Here is a 21,770-nt window from a genome sequence, read left to right on the forward strand (position 1 = left end):
TGAAATGAAGAAACAGCTGGGTGATGGTGGCACACAACTTTAATCCCAGCACTCAGGAGGCAGAGGCAGGCAGATCTCTGTGAGTTCAAAGCCATCCTGGTCTACAGAACAAGGTCCAGAACAGCCAGGGCTACACAGAGAAACCCTGTCTTGAAAATAAATAAATAAACAAACAAATAAATAAATAACAAAAAGGATTTTAAAAAAAGAAATATGAACTATAGACAAAGCCTTATGAGGTTTTTTTTCCCTATATAATGGTGAATTTTTTTAATTTTTTTTTTTTTTTTGGAAACTTGTGTGGTTGAATTTATTATTTGGGAATTTCATACAATTCACCTCACCACACTTCCCATTCCTCTCAGGTCCATCTTCCCACACTTGTGCCCTCCCCTCCAAAAAAAATAAAACGCCAAGTCTAATTTGTGTTGATCATATATTCATTGAAGCATGATCAAATTCCCAGTGGCTAGCCCCTTGAACACAATCAAGTCCTCCCCACCATCACCATCAGAAGCCATTAACTGTGAAGGGCTACACTTAAGCATCTTCAACCCAATTTTTTAATGACTCTCTTCAATAGTTTCCTTTCTGAGTTGTTTCCTTTTTTGTGGGGAGAAGGGCTGTCACAGAAGCCTTCAATATCTTTCATTCTTAATTATGAGTCTGTAGTCATCGATACCACCGCAAAAGAAGCTTCCTTGACTTGTAACAGCCTGGTCATGGACTTCCACATGGTTTGCAGGGGCAGCACAGACCACAGACATCTACACAGGACATCTACACAAGCCTCTGGTGGCAGCACAGAACACGGACCTCAACATGGTCTCTGGCAGTAGCATGGACCATGGACTTCAACATGGCTTCTGGAAACATGGATATCAACATAGCTTCGAGATGCAGCATGGACCACAAACATCAACATGGCCTCCAGTGGCAGCACAAAGCAAGGATATCAACATGGCCTCAAGTGTCCTCACAGACCATGAATATCAACATGGCCTCCAGGGGCAGCAAGGACCATCCACAAACATCAACATGGTTTCTAAAGGCAGCATCCACAGACACCAACATGGCCTCCAGCAGCAGCACAGACCACAGACATCAACATGGCCTCTGGCGACTACTAGGACTAAGGACATCAATAAGGCCTGCATTGGTAGCACCAAAAACAGAAGTCTTTTGAGAAGGCTTAATCCAGAAAATGAACAGTTCTTCATCTAGGATATCTTGCTGTTGCTCAGAGACAGGATGATTGTGCAGATGGGCAGTGCTTTTGGGGACAGAACCTGTGTGAGTTCCAGGCTGCTATACACCGCCCTGTTTCATAAATCCTAATATGGTCTTATAATAAAAAACAGGAGCCAGATATCAGGGTCAAAGCTGGAAGATCAGAGAAGCAGAGCAAGTCACAGCCACCACCTCCTACCTCACCAACTACTCAGCCTGAAAGAAGTGTGTGAGTTCCTGTCTCCTCTCACCTTATATTCCTTTCTCTGCCCAGCCATATCACTTCCTGTCTCAATCTTCCTAGTGCTGAGATTAAAGGTGTATGCCACCACTGCCTGGCCTCTATGTTTAATCTGGTGGCTGGCTATGTCCTCTGATCTTCAGGTAAATTTTATTTTGTTAAAGTACAAACAAAATATCACCACACCACCCTGCAATACTTGGCAATAACATGTTCCTTTGTCTGCTACAGCTGCACTCCCATACCTGTCACCCTTCCATACCTGTAGCCACTAAGAAATCTCTAGTTCTATCTCACTTCACTGACTGTACACTCGCTCTTTGCCACCATCTTTCTCATCTCTTTATCACACATATATTTATTTAAGTGGTGTTGCAAACTGCTATGTGTCACACGGTGTATTTTTTTTTCCCCCAAATAGCTTTACATGTAAATACTTATTGCAATAAGTCATTAGTCTGGTTCAAGATTTCTAAAGCATCATAAATACTAGGCTATCATCGAGACTCATCTCAGATATCATGTTGTTGCCCAGGGTCAGGGTAATCTTCCAAGCTTCTGGGGGGAAGATCAGAGAGAGCTCCATGCTGCTGCATATCCTCCTGCCCTCAGTGCCAGCCACTCAACTGGTTCCCCTGGCAACCACGGTGCTTGCAGCCTGTGGGCAGCACTGTGGACCCTCACTCTCCTCCCCCTAGCAGAATGAGCAGTGAACAGCAGCAGAATGGTTCTATGCCGCAGGCCACTACACACTGGCTGCTGGCCTATTGGCACTCTGCTCCACCCCACCATCTTTTTTTCCAATTCGTGAAACCACTTTTGAAAGCATCTTCCCTGCCTTTTTTTTGGTTGTTCTGGAGATACTGTAAGCTCATCCTCCACCAATGCGTCTCCCCTTGAAACCTCCATGGGTCTCTCGGGCTCTCACACAGTAGTAGTTCAGCAGCTCAGAGGCCCGAAGGTGCTGGCAGCCATTGTTTTTTCCAATTCATTATTTTTTAAGATTTGTTTTTTATTTTATGTGCTTAAGTGTTTTGCCTGCATGTATGTATGTGTACCACACATATGCCTTTGACCCTCAGAGGTCAAAGGAAAGCTTTGGATCCCCTGGAATAAAAGTTACAGATGGAAAAAAAAAAGTTACATATGGTTACAAGCTACCTTGTAGGTGCCAGGAATTGAACCCAGGTCCTGGGGAAGAGCAGCTAGTGCACAGAGCCATCTCTCCAACCCTAAGACAGTCATTCTTACTTCAAATTTAAACCTATTATGCTACAGAGAATTAACTGACTCCAAAGCCTGCTATTTCTCCATACTATATTTAAATGATATAAAGAATTTCAAGCCAAGCAGTGATGGTACACGCCTTTGATCCTGGCACTCAGGAGGCAGAGGAAGGTGAATCTCTGTGAGTTCGAGGCTAGCCTGGTCTACAAAGTGAGTTCCAGGACAGGCTCCAAAGCTACACAGAGAAACACTGTCTGGCGGGGCGGGGGGTGGGGGATGGGGGGGATTCAAGCAATTAACTTTAAAAAAAGAGAAAAAGAAAGGAAAAAAACAGCAAAATGTTTTAAAAACACTGAGATGCAGCAGGTTTAAGAACCTAACTGCTCTTGCAGAGGACACAAGTTCCATTCCCAGCACCCATGTTGTATGGCCTACAATTACCCATACTCTAGCTCCAGGCGGATCCAATGCCTCTGGCCTACATGGGTGCCTTTACTCACAAGCATATATCCCCACGTATACACACATTACAAAAAAATAAAAAGTAATAAACTGGTAACAAGAGTTGTCAAGGACATAAGGAAGCATCATTGATCAAAATACAAATTGGAAGCCAGGCATGTTAGTTCACACCTTTGATCCCAGTGCTAAGGGGGAAGGGGGAAAGGTGGATCTCTGTTCAGCTTAACACCAGCCTGGTATGCATGCATGCGCATATATATACATATATGTATGTGTGTGTATATATATATGTATGTTGTATGTACATATTTAAATGTATTTATTATTGTGAGACAGCTATATACGTACAATAAATACATATATTGTGAGAGATATATGCATATATATATGTCTCACAATAAATAAATACACATAAACATATATACACACATACATATTTGGAATAATTACATCAAAAAACAATTTGAAAATAGCACCCAACAAGAGAAACAACTGAACATGTGCAAAGACAGATAAGCATAAGATTATTTACTGCTGCACTATAATAAAGAGAATGGAAATAACCTAAGGAACAGCCATTAAGAGAATAAACTGTCATTTATTCAAAGTATATCCGGACATGGTGACAAATTCCTTTAATTCCAGCACTTGATAGGCAGATCACTGTGTGTTTGGAGGAAAGCCTGGTCATATAAAGATTCTAGGTCAGCCAGGGATATATAGACCCTGCCTCAAAAAATAAAAAAAGAAATAAATAAATAAAAGAAAAAGGAAGAATCAAAGTATTACTACAGATGAAAGAAACCAATCTGAATATAGCAACATAGATCAAGACTAGAAAACCCAGACGGGCAGTGGTGGAGCACACCTTTAATCCCAGCACTCAGGAGGCAGAGGCAGGAAGATTTCTTTGAGTCTGAGGCCATCCTAGTCTACAGAGCAAGTTCCAGGACAGCCAAGACTACATAAAAAAAAACCCTGTTTCAAGGAGAGGGAGAGGGAGAGGGAGAGGGAGAGGGAGAGAGAGAGAGAGAGAGAGAGAGAGAGAGAGAGAGAGAGAGAGAGAGAGAGAGAAACAGAGAGAGAGAGTCAGAATCAAACCAAATTCCACCCACCTGTCAGACTCAGCTAGGAAGTTAAAAGTATTTTTATATTTTAAAAGTTGAAAAGCACCCAGCAGTGGTGGCACACAGCTTTAATCCCAACACTCAGGAGGCAGAGGCAGGCACATCTCTGAGTTCGAGCCAGCCTGATCTACAGAACCGTCAGGGCCACACAGAGAAATCTTGTCTCGAAAGACCAGACAAGCAAACAAAAAACCAAAAAGTTGAAAAGCAAATAGAATACTTCATGAAATATTGTCAATATGAAAAATATCGAAATTACATGAAATTCCCACTTCAGGGGCACTATGTAACTTTTCAGATAAGTTAACACTTTTTCTCTTTTTCCTTTTTGAGATAAGCCCTCATGTATTCCCAGGCTGGCCTCAAACTCTCTGTAACGCTAAAGATGACCCTGAACTTCTGATCCTCCTGTCTCCATCTCTTGATTACAGTACACCATCACATTTGGGTTTTTGTAACACTGGGGATTGAGCCCAGGGCTTCATGAATGCTAAGCAAGTACCCTACACACTGAGCTATATCTCAGCTTCTATAAGCTAATTCATTTCCATTATGTTATATGGATAATATCACAGTCTAACAACAGATTATAATCAAGGCCTCATGAGTGTGGGAGTAGTCAAAGATCTGCTGTACCAAAAGCAAAGGGAAGTAAGTTTTTTCAGATTTTCTATCAGGCTTGGGGAGCAAGGTCTTTTCTTATATTCAAAATGGTTGTGACTCAAAATTCTGTGGGCTCTGAAGGAATACATGGAAACTAAAACATTACACTGACTCACTGGGGTTGGAGAGCCACAGCAGAGAGTAGCTAGAAGTTGAGAAAGTATGATTTTCCTTCCTCCTGAGCATCTACATAATGTTCTCTACCCTCTAGCAGTTAGACAAAAGCCTGTAACTGAGTCTGGAAGTAAAAAACAACTGAAAGTGACTATGCTGGCCCATCATCCAGTTTCCTCAGGTGACCCTGCAAGAACCTAGATAGAGAATGGAAAAGTGTGTATCAGTCTAGGTCATTCTGAATGTATCTGTTACAGCAACCAGTATTCCCTAACTAATATAAAGACCAAAGCCTGAGCTAGAATAACAATGTCCCTTTATTTTACTAGTCAAAGGCTGGAATTAAATATCCCACGTTTACCTGAACAAAAGCACATTAACATTCCTTTGAAATAACTTTAAAAACTATTATCAACTATATCTAAATGCTCTGCTTCATAAATCATTCCTAAATACCTAACAGAAAGCCTAACAATATTAGAAAGTAGTTCTGCTTTGGTGAAACACAGGCAGAGGTACTATGTAGTGAATTAATCTCCACTCAATTAAGTATTAAAGGATTTTTCAACAGCTCAATTTCTCCCTCAGTGAGCACTGCTAATACTATAGTTGTCACAGCAGAGATATCACCTCAGAATTTAGAAATGAGGGCCACTAGAGCTTTGATCTTAATTATATTCTTAAACCAAGAGAGATATATTCCATTCTATGACAATTTCTTCCTTGCTTGCTATGGGATGATTTTCTATACACTGGGAATATGTGTTGTTCTCATTGGTTGATAAATAAAGCTGTTTGGCCAATGGTGAGGCAGAATAAGGTTAGGTGGTACATTCAAACTGAAGATGGAGACAAAGAAGGGTAGAGTAAGAATAGTCGCCAGGTGCCAGGCGGTGGTGGCGCACGCCTTTAATCCCAGCACTTGGGAGGCAGAGCCAGGTGGATCTCTGTGAGTTCGAGGCCAGCCTGGACTACCAAGTGAGTTCCAGGAAAGGTGCAAAGCTACACAGGGAAACCCTGTCTCGAAAAAAACAAAAAACAAAAAACAAAAAAAAAAAAAGAATAGACGCCACCTGTCCAAGGAGCAACAAGATGCCAGCAGACCAGTAACGCCACGGCCATGTGGCAACACATAGATTAATAGAAATGGGTTAATTTAAGATGAAAGAACTAGCTAACAAGAAGTCTGAGCTATAGGCCATACAATTTGTATATAAGCTTCTGTGTGCTTACTTGGGACCAGGCAGCTGCGGGACCCCCGGTGGGACACAGGGAAACTTCATTTACACTTTCACTTTTCTTTTTTTCTTCTCTGTGTAGCCCTGGCTGTCCTCAAACTCAGAGATTCTCCTGCTTCTGCCTCCTGAGTGCTGGGATTAAAGGTGTGTATCACCACCATCCAGCCTAAGATAATTTCTTTCTTTCTTTTCTTTCTTTCTTTCTTTCTTTCTTTTTTAATCTTTTTTGGTTTTGTTTTGTTTTTTGAGACAGAGTTTCCCTGTGTAACAGTCCTGGCTGTCGTGGAACTCGCTTTGTAGACCAGGCTGGCCTCAAACTCACAGAGATCCTCCTACCTCTGCTTCCCAAGTGCTGGGATTAAAGGTGTGCAGTGGTGACTACCTGGCTGCAAGACAGTTTCTTAATAAAGATATCTGTACATTTCCCTGAAGGGAAAAATGCACATATTAAAGCCTCCATTTCAAGGGCAGGTACACTCTTGCCACAGTGCATGTGTGGAGCTCAGAGTAAACTTTCAAGAATTGGTTATCTCCTTCCTTTTCTTTAAGGGAGGGTCCCTCTTACTGTTTCTGCTGCACTTCATACTTCAAACTAGACAGATGAGCTTCTGGTTGATTCTATTTCCACCTCTCACCTTGCCCACTGAAGTGCTAGAATTTACAGACATGTTTGTAGCTAGAGTTTTCTTGCCTGGCCCACAGTCAGGGCAAATCTCTCACCTGCCAGTCCCACAGCAGCTCAGACCCAACCAAGTAAACACAGAGACTTATATTGCTTACAAACTGTATGGCCGTGGCAGGCTTCTTGCTAACTATTCTTACAGCTTAAATTAATCCATTTCTATTAATCTATACCTTGCCACGTGGCTCGTGGCTTACCGGCATCTTCACATGCTGCTTGTCATTGTGGCGGCTGGCAGTGTCTCTGACTCAGCCTTCCACTTCCCAGCTTTATTCTCCTTCTTGTCCCACCTATACTTCCTGCCTAGCCACTGGCCAATCAGTGATTTATTTATTGACCAATCAGCAACACACTTGACATACAGACCATCCCACAGCACATGTTTTTTATACTACCTCCAGGTATCTAACTGTAGTCACCAGGCTTGCACAATAAGCACCTACCTATACCCATTCAGCCATCTCACCAACAGAGAATCTATTACCTTCTGTAAAGAAGACAGAATTCAAAAAGCATTGAAATCTGGAAGAAAATCAGACACGAATTACTACCTTCAAGAGGCAAATGTTCTAATGTGAAAGAAAAACAACAAATACCAAAAATATGACAATAATATCAACAGAAGATATAAAATCAACAAATGGCTCAGCAATTAAAAACACTGGCTGCTCTTCCAAAGGACCTGGGTTCAAATCCCAGCACCCACATGGCAGCTCACAACCATCTGTAACTCCAGTTCCAGGGGATCCAACACCTTCACAGACATGAATGCAGACAAAACACCAAAGCATAGAAAATAAAATTTGAAAAAAAGAAAAGAAAACAAGGGAGTTACCATGAGAGTAATTTTGGAAAGGATATTCCAAAAAGGTTTCTTTAAGAAGCATTATCTCAACAGACATGAACAAAATGAGGAAAACAGCTATATACATCCATCTGAAAAAGGGAATTCCAGGTACAGAAATCATCAAGTGAAAAACCACCAAGGCAGCCAGTGTGACTATAACTAGTTAACAAGAATGAAGAAATGAGACTAAGGAGGGCCAAGGGCCAGATTACAGAAAGTCTTATAGGACAAAGTCATCAGCACTTTGGACTTTGATCTAAACTGTGATGGAAGCAACTGTACGATTTTTTAGATTAAGCTCTTAATTAAGGTTTTACAGAATGATTTGCTATGTGCAAAATACCACGGAAGAGACCAATAAGAATAGAACTAGAGGGGGCTGGGAAGATGGCTCAGTGGTTAAGAGCATTGGCTGCTCTTCCAGAGGTCCTGAGTTCAATTCCTAGCAACCACATGGTGGCTCACAACCATCCATAATGAGATCTGGTGCCATCTTCTGACCTGCAAGCATACATGCAGGCAGAACACTGTATACATAATAAATAAATAGATCTTTAAAAATTAAAAAAAAAAGAATAGAACTAGAAGGACTTGAGAGATGGTTCAGCGGTTAAGAGAACTGGTGGTCTCAGGTTCAACTTCCAGCACACACACACGGCAGCTCACAAGCACCTATAACTCCAATTCCAGGGAATTGGACACTCTTACAACAGGCATATATGCAGGCAAAACACCCATTCACATAAAAATAAAAATAAAAAATAAAAAGAATAGAACTGAGAGATGAGTTAGGAGACTTATCCTAACTACATGAAAGATAAGACAGGGTAAGATTCTATGTTCTTTTGAGGGGGTGGTTGGAGACAGGATCTTTCAGTGTAGCCCTGGCTGTCTTGGAACTCACTCTGTAGGCCAGGCTGGCCTCAAACTCAGAGATCCACCTGCCTCTGTCTCGAAAGTGCTGGAATTAAAGATATACACCACCACCACCTGACTCTATAGTCTTACAGTATAGAATGATGGAAACAAGTAGGGCAGTTTCCTCAATCTGAATGTAGTACCTAACAGACATGTGGAATGAAAGGTTAAGAATAGAATCAAAGCGCCAACAGACTGACCCCGTGGGTAAAGGCACTTGTCATACAGCCTAATGCCTAAGTTTCAGCTTCAGAATCCACATAGCAGGAGAGAATCAACTCCTTAAACTTGTCCTGTGACCTCCACATGAAATTCTGCACACTCAGTAAGCCTAGCCGAGGACCTGCTACTGCCCAGCGACTGCCAGATCACTTCTCATTTTCCCAGCCTCTGGACCGGCCGCCACGGCTCCTACTGCTGCATCTCCATCACACGTGCAATTGGTGAGTCCCTTCGGCTCCACAGCCTGACCTATATTCTTTGCACCAGACCTGGGGAGGGGGGGTCGTCTTCGGGCTGCACTGGCAAGGACACATTCTATCTTAAGGAAGTATAGGATACTGTCGGACCACGGGGTGGTCCACGTGCTGCATACGCTCCCAGCCCTTACTCATAGCATGACGACGGTTTGGGTAACCTGTGCTGATTCAAAGATCCTCCTTGCCTCAGGGACGCTTGAGACAGGAGCCTAGGATCACTGTTCGTTATTTTAATTTTTTATTTTTCTCTCTCGGCTGTAGCCATGGGACATAGGGGCGGATACCAGTAAATTTGAGGGCATAAGAACTTCGCGGGGGAAATGAAGAGAGTTACCTTATCCTCAAGCTTCCTACTGAAGCTCTGAACCCTTCTCCCTTCCCCTACAGGCCCCTGCCATGTGCAACCACTTCTGTCTATCTGCCTTCTGCCCTCTGGCAGTGGATGGGCCGCTTCTGCTGCCTCTCACCCTAACTCACCTTAACTCCTCCCACTCAATCTCAAGCTGCCATGAGAGGCACAGACATCTGGAAGCAGGCTAGGATGCATGCAAATAAATTTACGATCAGGACCCACATGGAGATCACAGTAATCAGGATGGCTCTTAAGCCAGAGATCAGTTTATAGCCTGCCTCCTGGTAGATCTTCCAAAAGCTGTCCTCAAGCCAGCAAACATCAAGGAAAAAAAAAAATTCAAGACACAGAGTAAAATCCGTCTCTTGTCCCTCAGACCTCCCTGACATGGGACTAAAACTTAAGCATCTGGAGAGCAAGGCCTCTGACCCCACAGGCAAAAGTGTCATCTGTGGCATTTAAGGTGTGTCAAAGAAGAGATAAAAAGCCTGAGAATAAAATTGCCAAGTACTGGCACACGCTGGCTCCCAAAAGCTGTTGGGTCCCTGTTTTAAGTGAGGAAAAAGGCCACGCGGACTAGTGAGTGCTCTGCCAGGCTATCAGTTGAGCCACCTAGAAAAACAACAAGTCTGCTGACTGCCCCCAGGCACCAAGATGGTATGCGAACACCAAGCTAAGACCTCCAGCAGATCTAGGCTTGGCCGAACCCAGAACGCAGCATGGAAACAATCTGTTTCTTTCCTTCTGGACACCAGAGCCACTAACCCAGTCCTGGGAGTTTTGGGGTCTCACCTCTCATTGTTTCCCTATTGTCAGGCTTACCCCCCTCCCCAGACTTAATTGCACTTTCACGGTTACTTAATGAGAAAAGGTTTTTCAGTTAAGATAGGAGCTTTCGCGGATGGTGGTGGTGCACGCCTTTAATCCCAGCACTCAGGAGGCACAGGCAGGTGGATCTCCGTGAGTTCGAGGCCAGCCTGGGCTACAGAGTGAGTTCCAGGAAAAGTACCAAAGCTACACAGAGAAACAAAAATAAAGAAAGGAAGGAAGGAAGAAGGGAGGGAGGGAGGGAGGGAGGGAGGGAGGGAGGGAGGAAGGAAGGAAAGAAAGAAAGAAAGAAAGAAAGAAAGAAAGAAAGAAAGAAAGAAAGAAAGAAAGACAGAAAGAAAGAAAAAAAGATAGGAGCTTTCATTTCATTGCTCCCTCCATGTGCCTCACTCCAGACCCACCCACCTGTGCTTCTCCTCCTCGTGCACACAGACAGGGCCCTGATCTCTACCTTGTCCCTAATTCCAAAGAAATAAATTCTCTAAGCCGGGCGGTGGTGGCGCACGCCTTTAATCCCAGCACTCGGGAGGCAGAGGCAGGCGGATCTTTGTGAGTTCCAGGCCAGCCTGGTCTACAAAGCGAGATCCAGGAAAGGCGCAAAGCTACACAGAGAAACCCTGTCTCGAAAAACCAAAAAAAAAAAAAAAAAGAAAGAAAGAAAGAAAGAAAGAAAGAAAGAAAGAAAGAAAGAAAGAAAGAAAGAAAGAAGTTCTCATGCACCACAAGTTTTTCTCTTCCCAGTGACCTGTTCTAACTCACTGCTCAGCTAATGGTATAGGACCACCACAGAACTGGAGTCCAGAGATCATCAAGGAAGAAACTGTAACAGCTAAAAGGTATTTACACCCCCAGACCCAAAAATCTCTGGACCCTATAAAAACAGACTTTAATCTGGGCTCTGCAAAAACAGACTTTAATATAACCATCTATTACTGTTAAATGCTCTCAACAATTGATCACCTATGTCTCCTGGATGCTAAACTAGTAAAGGAAACAGGTACCTTAAACAATCTGTCTCTGATAAAGCTTAACATGTTCCAATCTTTCTGTCTCTCTCATTAACACTAATCAATACAAGCAGAGTACTAAACGCTACCATGGTCATTAATTTTCTCACGGTGCTTCTTAACATGTTCAAAATTTTTCCCAAGCTCCAGAAACCAGCTTAAATCCATCTGGACAGATTGCCATTTTTACTATGTTAATCCTACCTATCCATGAGCATGGGAGATCTTTTCATTTTGTGATATCTTCTTCACAATTGAGTTTCTTATTATGGATATTAAGCCCTAAATCAGATAATCAACAAAAGTCTTTTCCCATTATATAAGTTGTCTCTTCAGGGTTTCCATTACTGTGAAGAGCTTTCAATTTTATATTAGCCATTGATCTATTTTTGCTTCTGTTGCCAGAGCTTTAGATCTTATCCAAAAATCCTTGCCTGGTGCTGTGTCGCTCGTACATTTTTCTAGTAGTTTCAGGTTTTTCATTTAACTCTTTAATACATTCTGAGTTGATTTTTATGTCTGGAGTAAGGGGGAGGAAAAGGGTCTAGTTTGCTTCTGCATGTGCATATCTAGCCATTACAGCACAACTTATTAAAGAGATGATCCTTTCTTCAATGTATGTACTTAACATATTCATCAAAAATCAGTTAGCTGTACAACCAGGTGGTAGTGGCACATGCATTCAATCCCTGCACTTAGGAGGCAGAGGCAGGAGGATGTCTGAATTTGAGACCAGCCCAGTCTACATAGTGAGTTCCAGAACAGCCAGGGCTATACACAGAAACCCTGTCTAGGGGGGGGAAAGTTAGTTAGCTGTAGATGCCTGGATTTAAGCTCTAGATTCTCTACTCTAGTTTTCTGATTTATATGTCTACTTCTATTGCAATACCATGATGTTTTGATCATAGCTTCCTAGAGTTTTTTAATTATTATTCTTTTAGATTTATTTTTCAGTTTATGTAATGAGTGTTTTTGCTTGCACACATGTATGTGTACCAGGTGTGTTCAAATAGCTTGTGGAGGACAGAGAGGGCATCAGGTCCCCAGGAACTAGAGTTGTGAATGCTTGTGAGCCAACCTGTGAGTGCTGGGAATCAAACCAGGTCCTCTAAAAGAGTAAGCACTCTTAACCACCAACTTTCTAGAATATTTTAAAGTCAAGTGTTATATAATGCCTCTAACTTTGCAAGAACAAAACTCTAAGGTTGGCCTTAGATAAGTAGGAACAGCAAAAGGAAGGCAAAGGATGTACTAAATATGTATACAAGTTGATTGATTTGTAAATAAATTTTAAATTTATTATTAGGTTTTTGGGGTTTTTTGGTGGTTTATTTTGTTTTGTTTTGGGTGTTTTTTTGTTTTGTTTTGTTTTGTTTTGTTTTGGTATTTTGAGACAAGGTAGCTCTGGCTGTTCTAGAACTCTTTCTGTAGACTAGGCTGGTCTTGAACTCACAGAAAAATGTATATTGTTTTATGCCACAGAGAAAGCCATTGTTTTTGGTGGTGGTGGCAGTGGTATAAAGGGTGGTGGTGTGGGATGTAATAAAAGACAATATGTTTTATCACGATTTCTGTGCAGTGACTTTAAAACAAATCGAAAGCTGGTCCCAAGAAAGATAAATTAACAGAAATGAAATAACTTAAATTAACTGTTGTGGGATATTTATACACCGTGTGAAGATGTATTGCTGTGATTGGTGTAATAAAAAGCTGAACAGCCAATAGCTAGGCAGGAGAGGATAGGTAAGATTTTGTGGGAGAGAGAAGAGGAGGAGGAATCTAGGCATGCAGATTACACCAGCAAGACACTGAAGTTGGAAATACAGTACAAAATAGAGGTAACTGAGTCACGTGAAAGAACATAGATTAATAAAAACAAGTTAATTTAAGTTGTAAGAGCTAGTGGGTCAAGCTTAAGCTAATAGCCCAGCTTTCATAATTAATATGTCTATTGTCATTATCTGCGGGCTGGTGGTCATGACAAGAAAGTACTGCTACAATTGGCACCAAATATCTAGCACGTAAGTCTACCTAGGGCCTGAAAAAGCTGAGGGTTGGGGGGACTTCCCAGTAGACTCGATGCTCACAGTGTACAGAGGTGCAGCTCTTTTAAGAGGCCCTGCTACTGAGAACTTGATAGGGTTTTATGAGCAGCAGGCAGTGCACTACTCAGTGGCCGGAGACTAGATAGACATGCCTACTGCAGCATGGACCAGATTTGATTGGGGGAAACCTCCTGAAAATCTTGACTACAGACATAAAGAAAAAAAAAAAAACAAGAAAAACTACAAGTCAGGTGATGTATATGCTGATTCCTCTACATGGGAACAGCTCTGAGACTGGATGAGACAAGAAACATCTTGCTGGCTACAGAGTCCTCATGACTTATTAATACATGCCATCCTTTCATATAACATGGATAGAAATTTATATTGTATTATAGTTTGGTTACACAGTCTAAATGGACTTATAAAGTTGACAGATGCCTTTTACCTGCTCAAACATAAAATAGAAAATCATCTGTAGCTGACTTGTTCACATTGCATATTCCATACTTATGTTAACACAGATATGTGTATTACCTTTAAAAGTTTAACCAGCAGCTAAACTCAGGAGGCAGAGCCAGGCGGATCTCTATGAGTTCGAGGCCAGTCTAGTCTACAGAGTGAGATCTACAACAGGCACCGAAACTACACAGAGAAACCCTGTCTAGGGAAAAAAAAAAAAAAAAAAGTTTGTGTTTTTAGAATAAATGGACCAGACACAAATGAAGACAAACAGCCCAGGTGATCCAACCTCTCAGAATGTCTTTGTTGCAGTTTCCTCAAAATTCTGCATCCAGAACAACTTCAAAGCTACGAGCTGAGATGGTCCAGCCTCATAGAATACTTCAGCCAGGACATCAGATAAGCTCTACACTTTCTCACCACACAGAGACTAAACAAAAATATTACAGCTAGCTCTCCCAGGACTTGACTATTATCCCAATTTTCTCAGAGTCCCTAAAATATGTCATTGCCCCTAGATAGCAGGAAGCAGACAATGTCCACATTCCCAAGAGGTGGGGTGGGTAGTTTTCGGTCATTTGGTGGATTATGGATATTTATCATCATTTAGGGGATTGGTTACAAGTTTTTACTAATCATGGTCAGGGAAGAAACAAAGCAAAGGAGATTAAATTCAAGGATCTCTTTCTGAAAAGAAAAAGGGAACACAGAAATGATGGGATAAAAGGGTAGATTATTGAATCTACTTTTAAACTAAAAAAGTAACTACTAGTCTCAAATATTTTGCACTGGTACGGATTTTTTGTATATTGATACAAATTTAAGGTTACTTTTGTTATACTGTATATATGTTTCTACTCTTGTTTAAGGTATTGTACCTATGCAGCTCATTTAAAAATGTAAAGTTTTAGTCCTTGAAAGCTATTTAGAAAAATAATACATAGTTATTAAGTTAATAGTCATCTATAACAATCACCTTTATAGTCACATTAGGTATGTTTTTGAAATTAAACACTTATATTTTAGAAAGATAGGTGATCTTCAAACACTTCAAAGACCTACAGAATATGGCATTTAAAATGTTTTGTTAACATAGGGCTTTTCATGACAGTAAGATACATCTGCTCCTGGCAGCATCAATTTACTTCAAAAAAGGATGATGGGCATTCAAGAACCTCCATATAGAGTTTGCTTTCTATGTGGCAAAGCTACTGGGCAAGAAACTACCCTTGCCTCGACTGCTGACAGTATGCTGTCCAAATTGGACAAGCAGGACACAAAAAAAGGCAACGGCCGAACTTTGCCAAGACAAGGTAGGACAGTCCTTCAAAATTCCTGCTTCACAGAATGGTCTGTCAGATATTCTAGACCTGTAGGCCGAAGATGGATGCATCAACATTGCAGAGAAATCTTGGGTGACTGTCCAGGCAGCCAGCTGTCTCTGTCATTTCCATAGTTTTGGGAATTGTTTGCTCTGCACTTCCTTTTTATTCAGGTAATATTATATCCTTTTCAGGTCTCTGATGGGGTTGAAGACTAGACAGTTATAGTTTTACGGTTTTCCTTGTTACCCAATTCAGAAAAGAAACTTACATATGATATGTAAAGTTTATAAAGCTGAGAAATATAAAAGCTCAAATTGTTTATTTCAGAAGATATTTTAAGATCAAAAAGATCTTTTTAGGGTGGTAATACAAGTTATGATAGAAAGTGGTTTAGATATAAAACTTTGGATTAAGATAGGATAGATAATACAGTACTTTCTCTGAATTTGCCAAATACATATAGACTAGACATTGTAAACGTAATTCTTACCTGATAATTGTTCTTATTGTATATAGTTTTATTGTATTAGAGTTTAGAACTTTCTTTTATATTTAGACCAAAAAGGAGAAAATGTTGTGGAACATTTGTGCGCTCCGTGAAGATGTACTACTGTGAGTGGTGTAATAAAAATCTGAATGGCCAATAGCTAGGCAGGAGAGGACAGGCAGCAAGTAGTCAGGCTTTTCTTTGGGCCGCTAGCTCACCAAAAAAAAGACACAGAAACATATTAATTATGACAGCTTGGTCTTAGCTTAGGCTTGTTTCTAACTAGCTCTTATAACATAAATTAACTCATTTCTATTAATTTACTTTGTCTCGTGGCTTTATTACCTCATCTCTGTAATGCCCAACCTGCTTGCTCTGTATCTCCTGGCGTCTCCACCTTCTTCTTCCCAGTGTCCTCTCTGCCCGGAAATCCTGCCTTGTTCAGCTTTTTATTAAACCAATCAGAGTAACTCATCTTCACAGTGTACAAAAAGATTATTCCACAACAACAGTATTTCCAGGGAGAGAAAGGAAGAGGAGGAGGATTACACCAGCAAGATGCCAGGGGACACTGAAGAGGTCAGACATCCAGTACAGATGTAGAGTAGATTAGAGGTAACCCAGCCACATGGAAGAAGGTAGATTAATAAAAGCAGATTAATTTAAATTATAAGAGCTAGTGGGACAAGCTTAAGCTAATGGACAAGCTTTCGTAATTATCAATAAGTCTATGTGTCATTATTTGAGGGCTGGTGGTCCTGACAAAAAAGTACTGGCACAGCACAAAAGGGGAGAACTAAAACACTGATTTTTTCTTCTTTCATTCCACGCTTATTAAGCATCTACTATATAACTAGGGGTGGATAAAAGAATATATTACAAAACAAAGAATATGTATTTCACACTTAATCACTATGTGTTTTCCAACTCTTATTTTATTATCTTAGAACCTAATGTTCTACATTTTGGGCCATAGAATGAGAAATGGAATTTCAAGAGATTGATAAGATATCTGAAACCCACCTAAGGATTCTCTAAAGATTCCACATGGAGGGGCTAGAGAGATGGCTCAGAGGTTAAGAGCACTGCTTGATCTTCCAAAGGTCCTGAGTTCAATTCCCAGCAACCACATGGTGGCTCACAACCATCTGTAATGAGATCTGGTGCCCTCTTCTGGCCTGCAGGGATATGTGCAGACAGAACACTGTATACATAATAAATAAATCTTAAAAAAAAAAAAAAAAAAAAAAAAGATTCCACATGGGAAGAAAAAGATCTTCTGCTATGGTGATATTTTATTTGTGCTGAAATGTGATTTTATTTGTATGTTAATAAAGTTGCCTGGGGATCAAAGCTAAGAGCAAGCCATTAAGCAGAAGTCTGGTAGTGGTAGCACATGCCCTTAATCCAATCACATGGCAGGCAGAATCTCTGTGTGTTCAAGGACACAGCCAGCATGGTGACACACGCCTTTAATCTCAGTACCAACCATAGAGACCTGGAGGTCTGTATAAACAGGCAGTGACAAGAAAATCATGTGGTTGGGTTTACAGGCAATGAGAAGGCAGAACAGAAAGGCAATAAAAAGACAGGACACAGGAAGAAGGTCTCTCTCTCAAGGGAAGGACAGCAGCGAATGGTAAGATAAGGTGGTCTTAGGTCTTGGCTACTGCTCGACCTCTGGGCTTTTAACTCTATTTGGCTCTGTGTTTCTTATTTAATAAGACCATTTAGAATTACATCTACATTCTGCCTGTAAGCTTGAGTAGAATTTTAACAGAGAAGAGCTTTACGAACTAACAATAACTACATGAAAATGCCTAACAATTGACAAGTGTTTACTGAATGCATATATATTTTAGTTAAAACTTAAGAGGTGAAAACAAAACAAAACAAAAAAAACATATATACACACTGAGTCTTAGTTGAAACATTAAGCACAAAGTTGACAATATTTGAATGACTCTACCAGGAGGTTCTATAACACAATCAAGAATGAATGAAAGACTACAGACCTTTGTTCTACATCCAAGCACTTCCCACGTAAGAGCTTGCTACAGAATGGAGTGCAATAAAGAAAAAAGGTAAGAGCCAAGGACTGTTTTAAGAACAGGAAGAGAAAAACAAAAACAGGAGGGAGTCAGAGAAACAGCAATGGGATGAGTATGAGGGTAGAGCACATGGTCAACAGTAGCAAAAAGTTCACATAGCTTGAGAAGATAAAGATTAAGGAAAAACTATGAATTTAATTATATAAAAAAGTTCTCTGAGCTATTCACAGAATTCTCTTTGTAACTCTTTCACAATGAGACTTTTCACAAATATCCACATCTTATTTTAAGTTGCAAAATAAGTTTTAGTATGGCTATACTGTGGAAAATTATACAACAATGAAAAAGCAAAGAATTTCTATAGAACTAACACAGAAGAGATACACAGAAATTATTTCAATAAAATAATTCAGTACCAAAGACTACAAACTTCATGATTTTTATTTACATGAGGTATTAGCTAAAAAGCAATCTATGGTGCTAGGGGTGGGAAGTCTGGTTAACTTTGAAGAAAGGTAGTAAGTAGAAGAAAGAGTAAGGGAACATTTTGGGAATGGGAAATGTTCCCCACCTTGATTTAAGTAGTGGACATATGGGTATATTAGTCTATAAAAATTCATAGGCTGAATGAACCTTAGATATTTGCACTAAACTAAGCCAAATCTCAATTTAAAAAGTAAGCCAAATCATGACCTTGAAGGCAGTTTGGGGAAAGCTTAAGTATACAAGATGAACCATAATATAAAGATTATATATACAAAGTGAAGAAGTTGAGACAGAATACAAACTCAAGAAGGTTGTTGGGCCAGGCGGTGGTGGAGCACACCTTTAATCCCAGCACTCGGGAGGCAGAGCCAGGTGGATCTCTGTGAGTTCGAGGCCAGTCTGGGCTACCAAGTGAGTCCCAGGAAAGGCACAAAGCTACACAGAGAAACCCTGTCTCGAAAAATGAGAGAAAAAAAAGGTTGTTGGTAAGGCAACAAGAGAAAGCATATTAGGAGAGAGGAAATAACACATTTCGAGAAAATTACAGGTTTTATTTTACTTGAGCTATAAGACAGAGAACATAACTAAGATCTTTAACAGACAGAAGGGTGTATCAAGGATTTAGCCCTCAGAGAAGAGTAGACATTTCTTTCTCTGTGGTTGCTAAGGATGGGTGAATATAGAAATTATCTTTAAAAAGAGGTGAGAGCCTGGAGAGATGGTTCAGCAATTAAGAGTACTTGCTGCTTTTGCAAGGGGGGTTAGGTTCCCTTCAGCTACCAGCAGCTCACAAATGTCTGTAACTCTAGTTCCAAGAGATATGACACCCTCTTCTAAATTCCAAACTATGTGATGTACTAACGTACATGCAAGTAGACACTCATATACATAAAAAATTAAAACAAGGTGGGGGGGGGCAAGATGGATCACTGGTTAAGAGCACTGGCTGCTCTTTCTGAGATCCTGAGTTCAATTCACAGCAATCACATGTCAGCTCACAACCATGTACAGTGGAATCTGATGCCCTCTTCTGGCATAAAGGTGTACATGCAGATTAAGCACTCATACACATAAAATAATAAATCTTTACAAACAAATAAAACAAAAAAATGTGTTTTTTTGAGACAGAGTTTCTCTGTGTATCCCTGGCTGTCCTGGGACTCTCTCAGTATAGTCCAGGCTGGCCTCAAAGTCTGAGATCTGACTGCCTCTGCCTCCTAAGTGCTAAGATCCCACCACTGCACAGCTAACAAAATGGTTTTTTTATATATAATTTTGTTTTGTTTTGTTTTGTTTTGTTTGTTTTTTTGAGACAGTTTCTCTGTGTAGTTTTGGAGCTTGTCCTGGATCTCACTCTTTAGACCAGGGTAGCCTCGAACTCTGCCTCCCGAGTGCTGGGATTAAAGGCATGCGCGACCACTGTCCAACTTTTTTTTGGGGGGGGGGGCAAAATCTTTTTTAAAGGGGGGAATTGGGCTAGAGATATGGCTCAGCTTCTGGCTGCTCTTACAGAGGACCTGGATTTAATTCCCAGCACCCACATGGCAGCTCACAACTGTCTATAGCTCCAATTTCAGGTAATCTGACACCTTCACACGGAAATAAGTGAAGACAAAACGCCAATGCACATAAAAACTAAAAATAAATCATTAAAATTTATTAAAAAAATAAAAAATGGGGGCTGAAGAGATGGCTCAATGGTTAAGGGCACCGTCTGCTCATCCAGATGACCCAGGTTCAATCCCCAGCACCCACATGGCAGCTAACAACTGTCTATAACTCCAAGATCTGACACTCTCACACAGATTTACATACAGGCACATAAAATAAAAAATTTTTTAAAAAGAGGGGGAGATCAAATAGCCTTGGGCATGTCACTGAAGCATACAATAAGGTCAACTGCATCAGGTAAACTAAGTCAGAAGAGGAAACACATTTCAAAAGTTTTGAATAGGTACTAGAAGTCAGCAGTCTAGAAGTCCTAGCAAAGCTCTAAGACTCAGAGAATAAAAAGCGGGGAAACAAAGAGGGGGCAGTTAAAAACCATAGGCTAACATAGTATAACTCAAAGTATATAATGATGCCGAAGGATGCTTATTTTATATGAGGGGCAAGAGACAGGAGACCTGGGACTCCAGAGACTCAAGGATGGGGTCTCAACTGGGGTCTGAAGCAGAGCTGTACAAAAGCAATGCTGTCCCTCGAGTTCATTACTACAGAATCCACCAAAATCAAGGGTCCTCCAATGTCCCTTCTTGCCAGTCTCCTTTCACTGAACTTCTACTGCTGTGAGTGGCAGTTTATCCTTTCTGATAAACTTTGCTGACCTTTATTCCCTACTCATAAATACACCTACTGTTGTCTAATCAAGTAATAAACACATCCAGTCCATTCGGAAATCTCACGAGTACTTTTACATTTCTACCTATTTTCCCATGAAAGGTAAACTAGAAGGCAGAGCCTTCATCTACGCACGGGTTCTCTGTCCACAGCACCGGCCTTGAGATTGCACACATGCAGCTATTTTTTAAAGTGGTTTGTCGTTAAGGAGATGGCTCCTGAGGAGAATACTTGCCTATAAAAGTATAATGATCACCAAATCAAAATGCTAAGGAATGCCCCGTTTTTGTAAGTGTAGGGACAAACTCTAAGAAACAGTCAACGTTATCAAACGGGCATTCCTCCCTTAAACTATTCACTCCTCTAGATAACTCCATTTAATAAGCCTACTCTTTGCTGCTCATTCACCCTGTCTACATTCCAGCACCCCTTCTCTCCATCCAGACCCGAGACTACAAATGCCCCCAAGACCCATTTTATTCATTCCTCCAACCCGCCCTTCCCCAAGTCCACTTGCAACCCCGGGCCCCCACCTTCATTTCCCCACTCCCCTTTCCTCAGCCTCCTCAGACCTCCCACTCCTCCCAACCGACTCAGTCCCCACCCCTCACCGCCGCAGCCCTCCCGCGAGGTCCCCTCCCCCACAGCGCCCACCCCTCGCCCGCCGACCCCAGCCCGCCTTACCTGCTCCCTGCCGTCGGGCCCCGCGGGCCCGCTCCGCTCCTCCAGCCGCTGCCTCCCGGGCGGCGCTCGCCGGCGCGGGGGCAAGGGCTGCGGCTGGGGCAACTCGGCCGCCCGCGGAGCCGCATCCTCCCGGCGGGCGGGCGGCGGCTGCGGCCGCTCGCGGCAGCGACTCCGCTTCATCTCCGCGTCTGGGCCCCGCGGGCGTCAGCACCGCGACTGCGCCGGCCTGCCTCGGCCCCGGGCCGCAGCGCTGCCGCGGCAAGCCCGGTCCACAGCCACCATGGCCCGGCGGGCGCTCCAAGCCACCCGCGCCCGGCCCGCGGCGTCTCCGCGCTTCCTGTGGGCTCAGGCGCCGAGACCTTCCCGGCGCGCCTCACGGAGGCAGCATAGCCACCGGCGCGCCCTCCACGCCCGGCACACGCTCGGCCGGCCACCCGCCGCCGCCGCCGCTGCTGCGGGCTCCGCAGCCAGCCGC

At 42.0% G+C, this 21,770-nt stretch overlaps 1 protein-coding gene across 4 annotated transcripts in view; it reads right to left on the bottom strand.

The window, feature by feature from the left end:
- Positions 1 to 21,475, bottom strand: part of Mast2 (microtubule associated serine/threonine kinase 2) — a 171,146-nt gene extending 149,671 nt beyond the window's left edge. For 3 of the 4 annotated variants that reach the window (XM_059254765.1, XM_059254764.1, XM_059254763.1), the window contains exon 1: positions 21,296 to 21,475. In XM_059254765.1, the coding sequence (XP_059110748.1) occupies positions 21,296 to 21,475 (180 nt within the window). The remainder of the gene's footprint in view (positions 1 to 21,295) is intronic. The other variant, XM_059254767.1, reaches the window with a different exon arrangement.
- Between the last annotated feature and the right edge of the window lie 295 nt (positions 21,476 to 21,770).

This window comes from Peromyscus eremicus, chromosome 2 (genome assembly GCF_949786415.1).
Source record: "Peromyscus eremicus chromosome 2, PerEre_H2_v1, whole genome shotgun sequence".
Lineage (NCBI taxonomy): Eukaryota > Metazoa > Chordata > Mammalia > Rodentia > Cricetidae > Peromyscus > Peromyscus eremicus.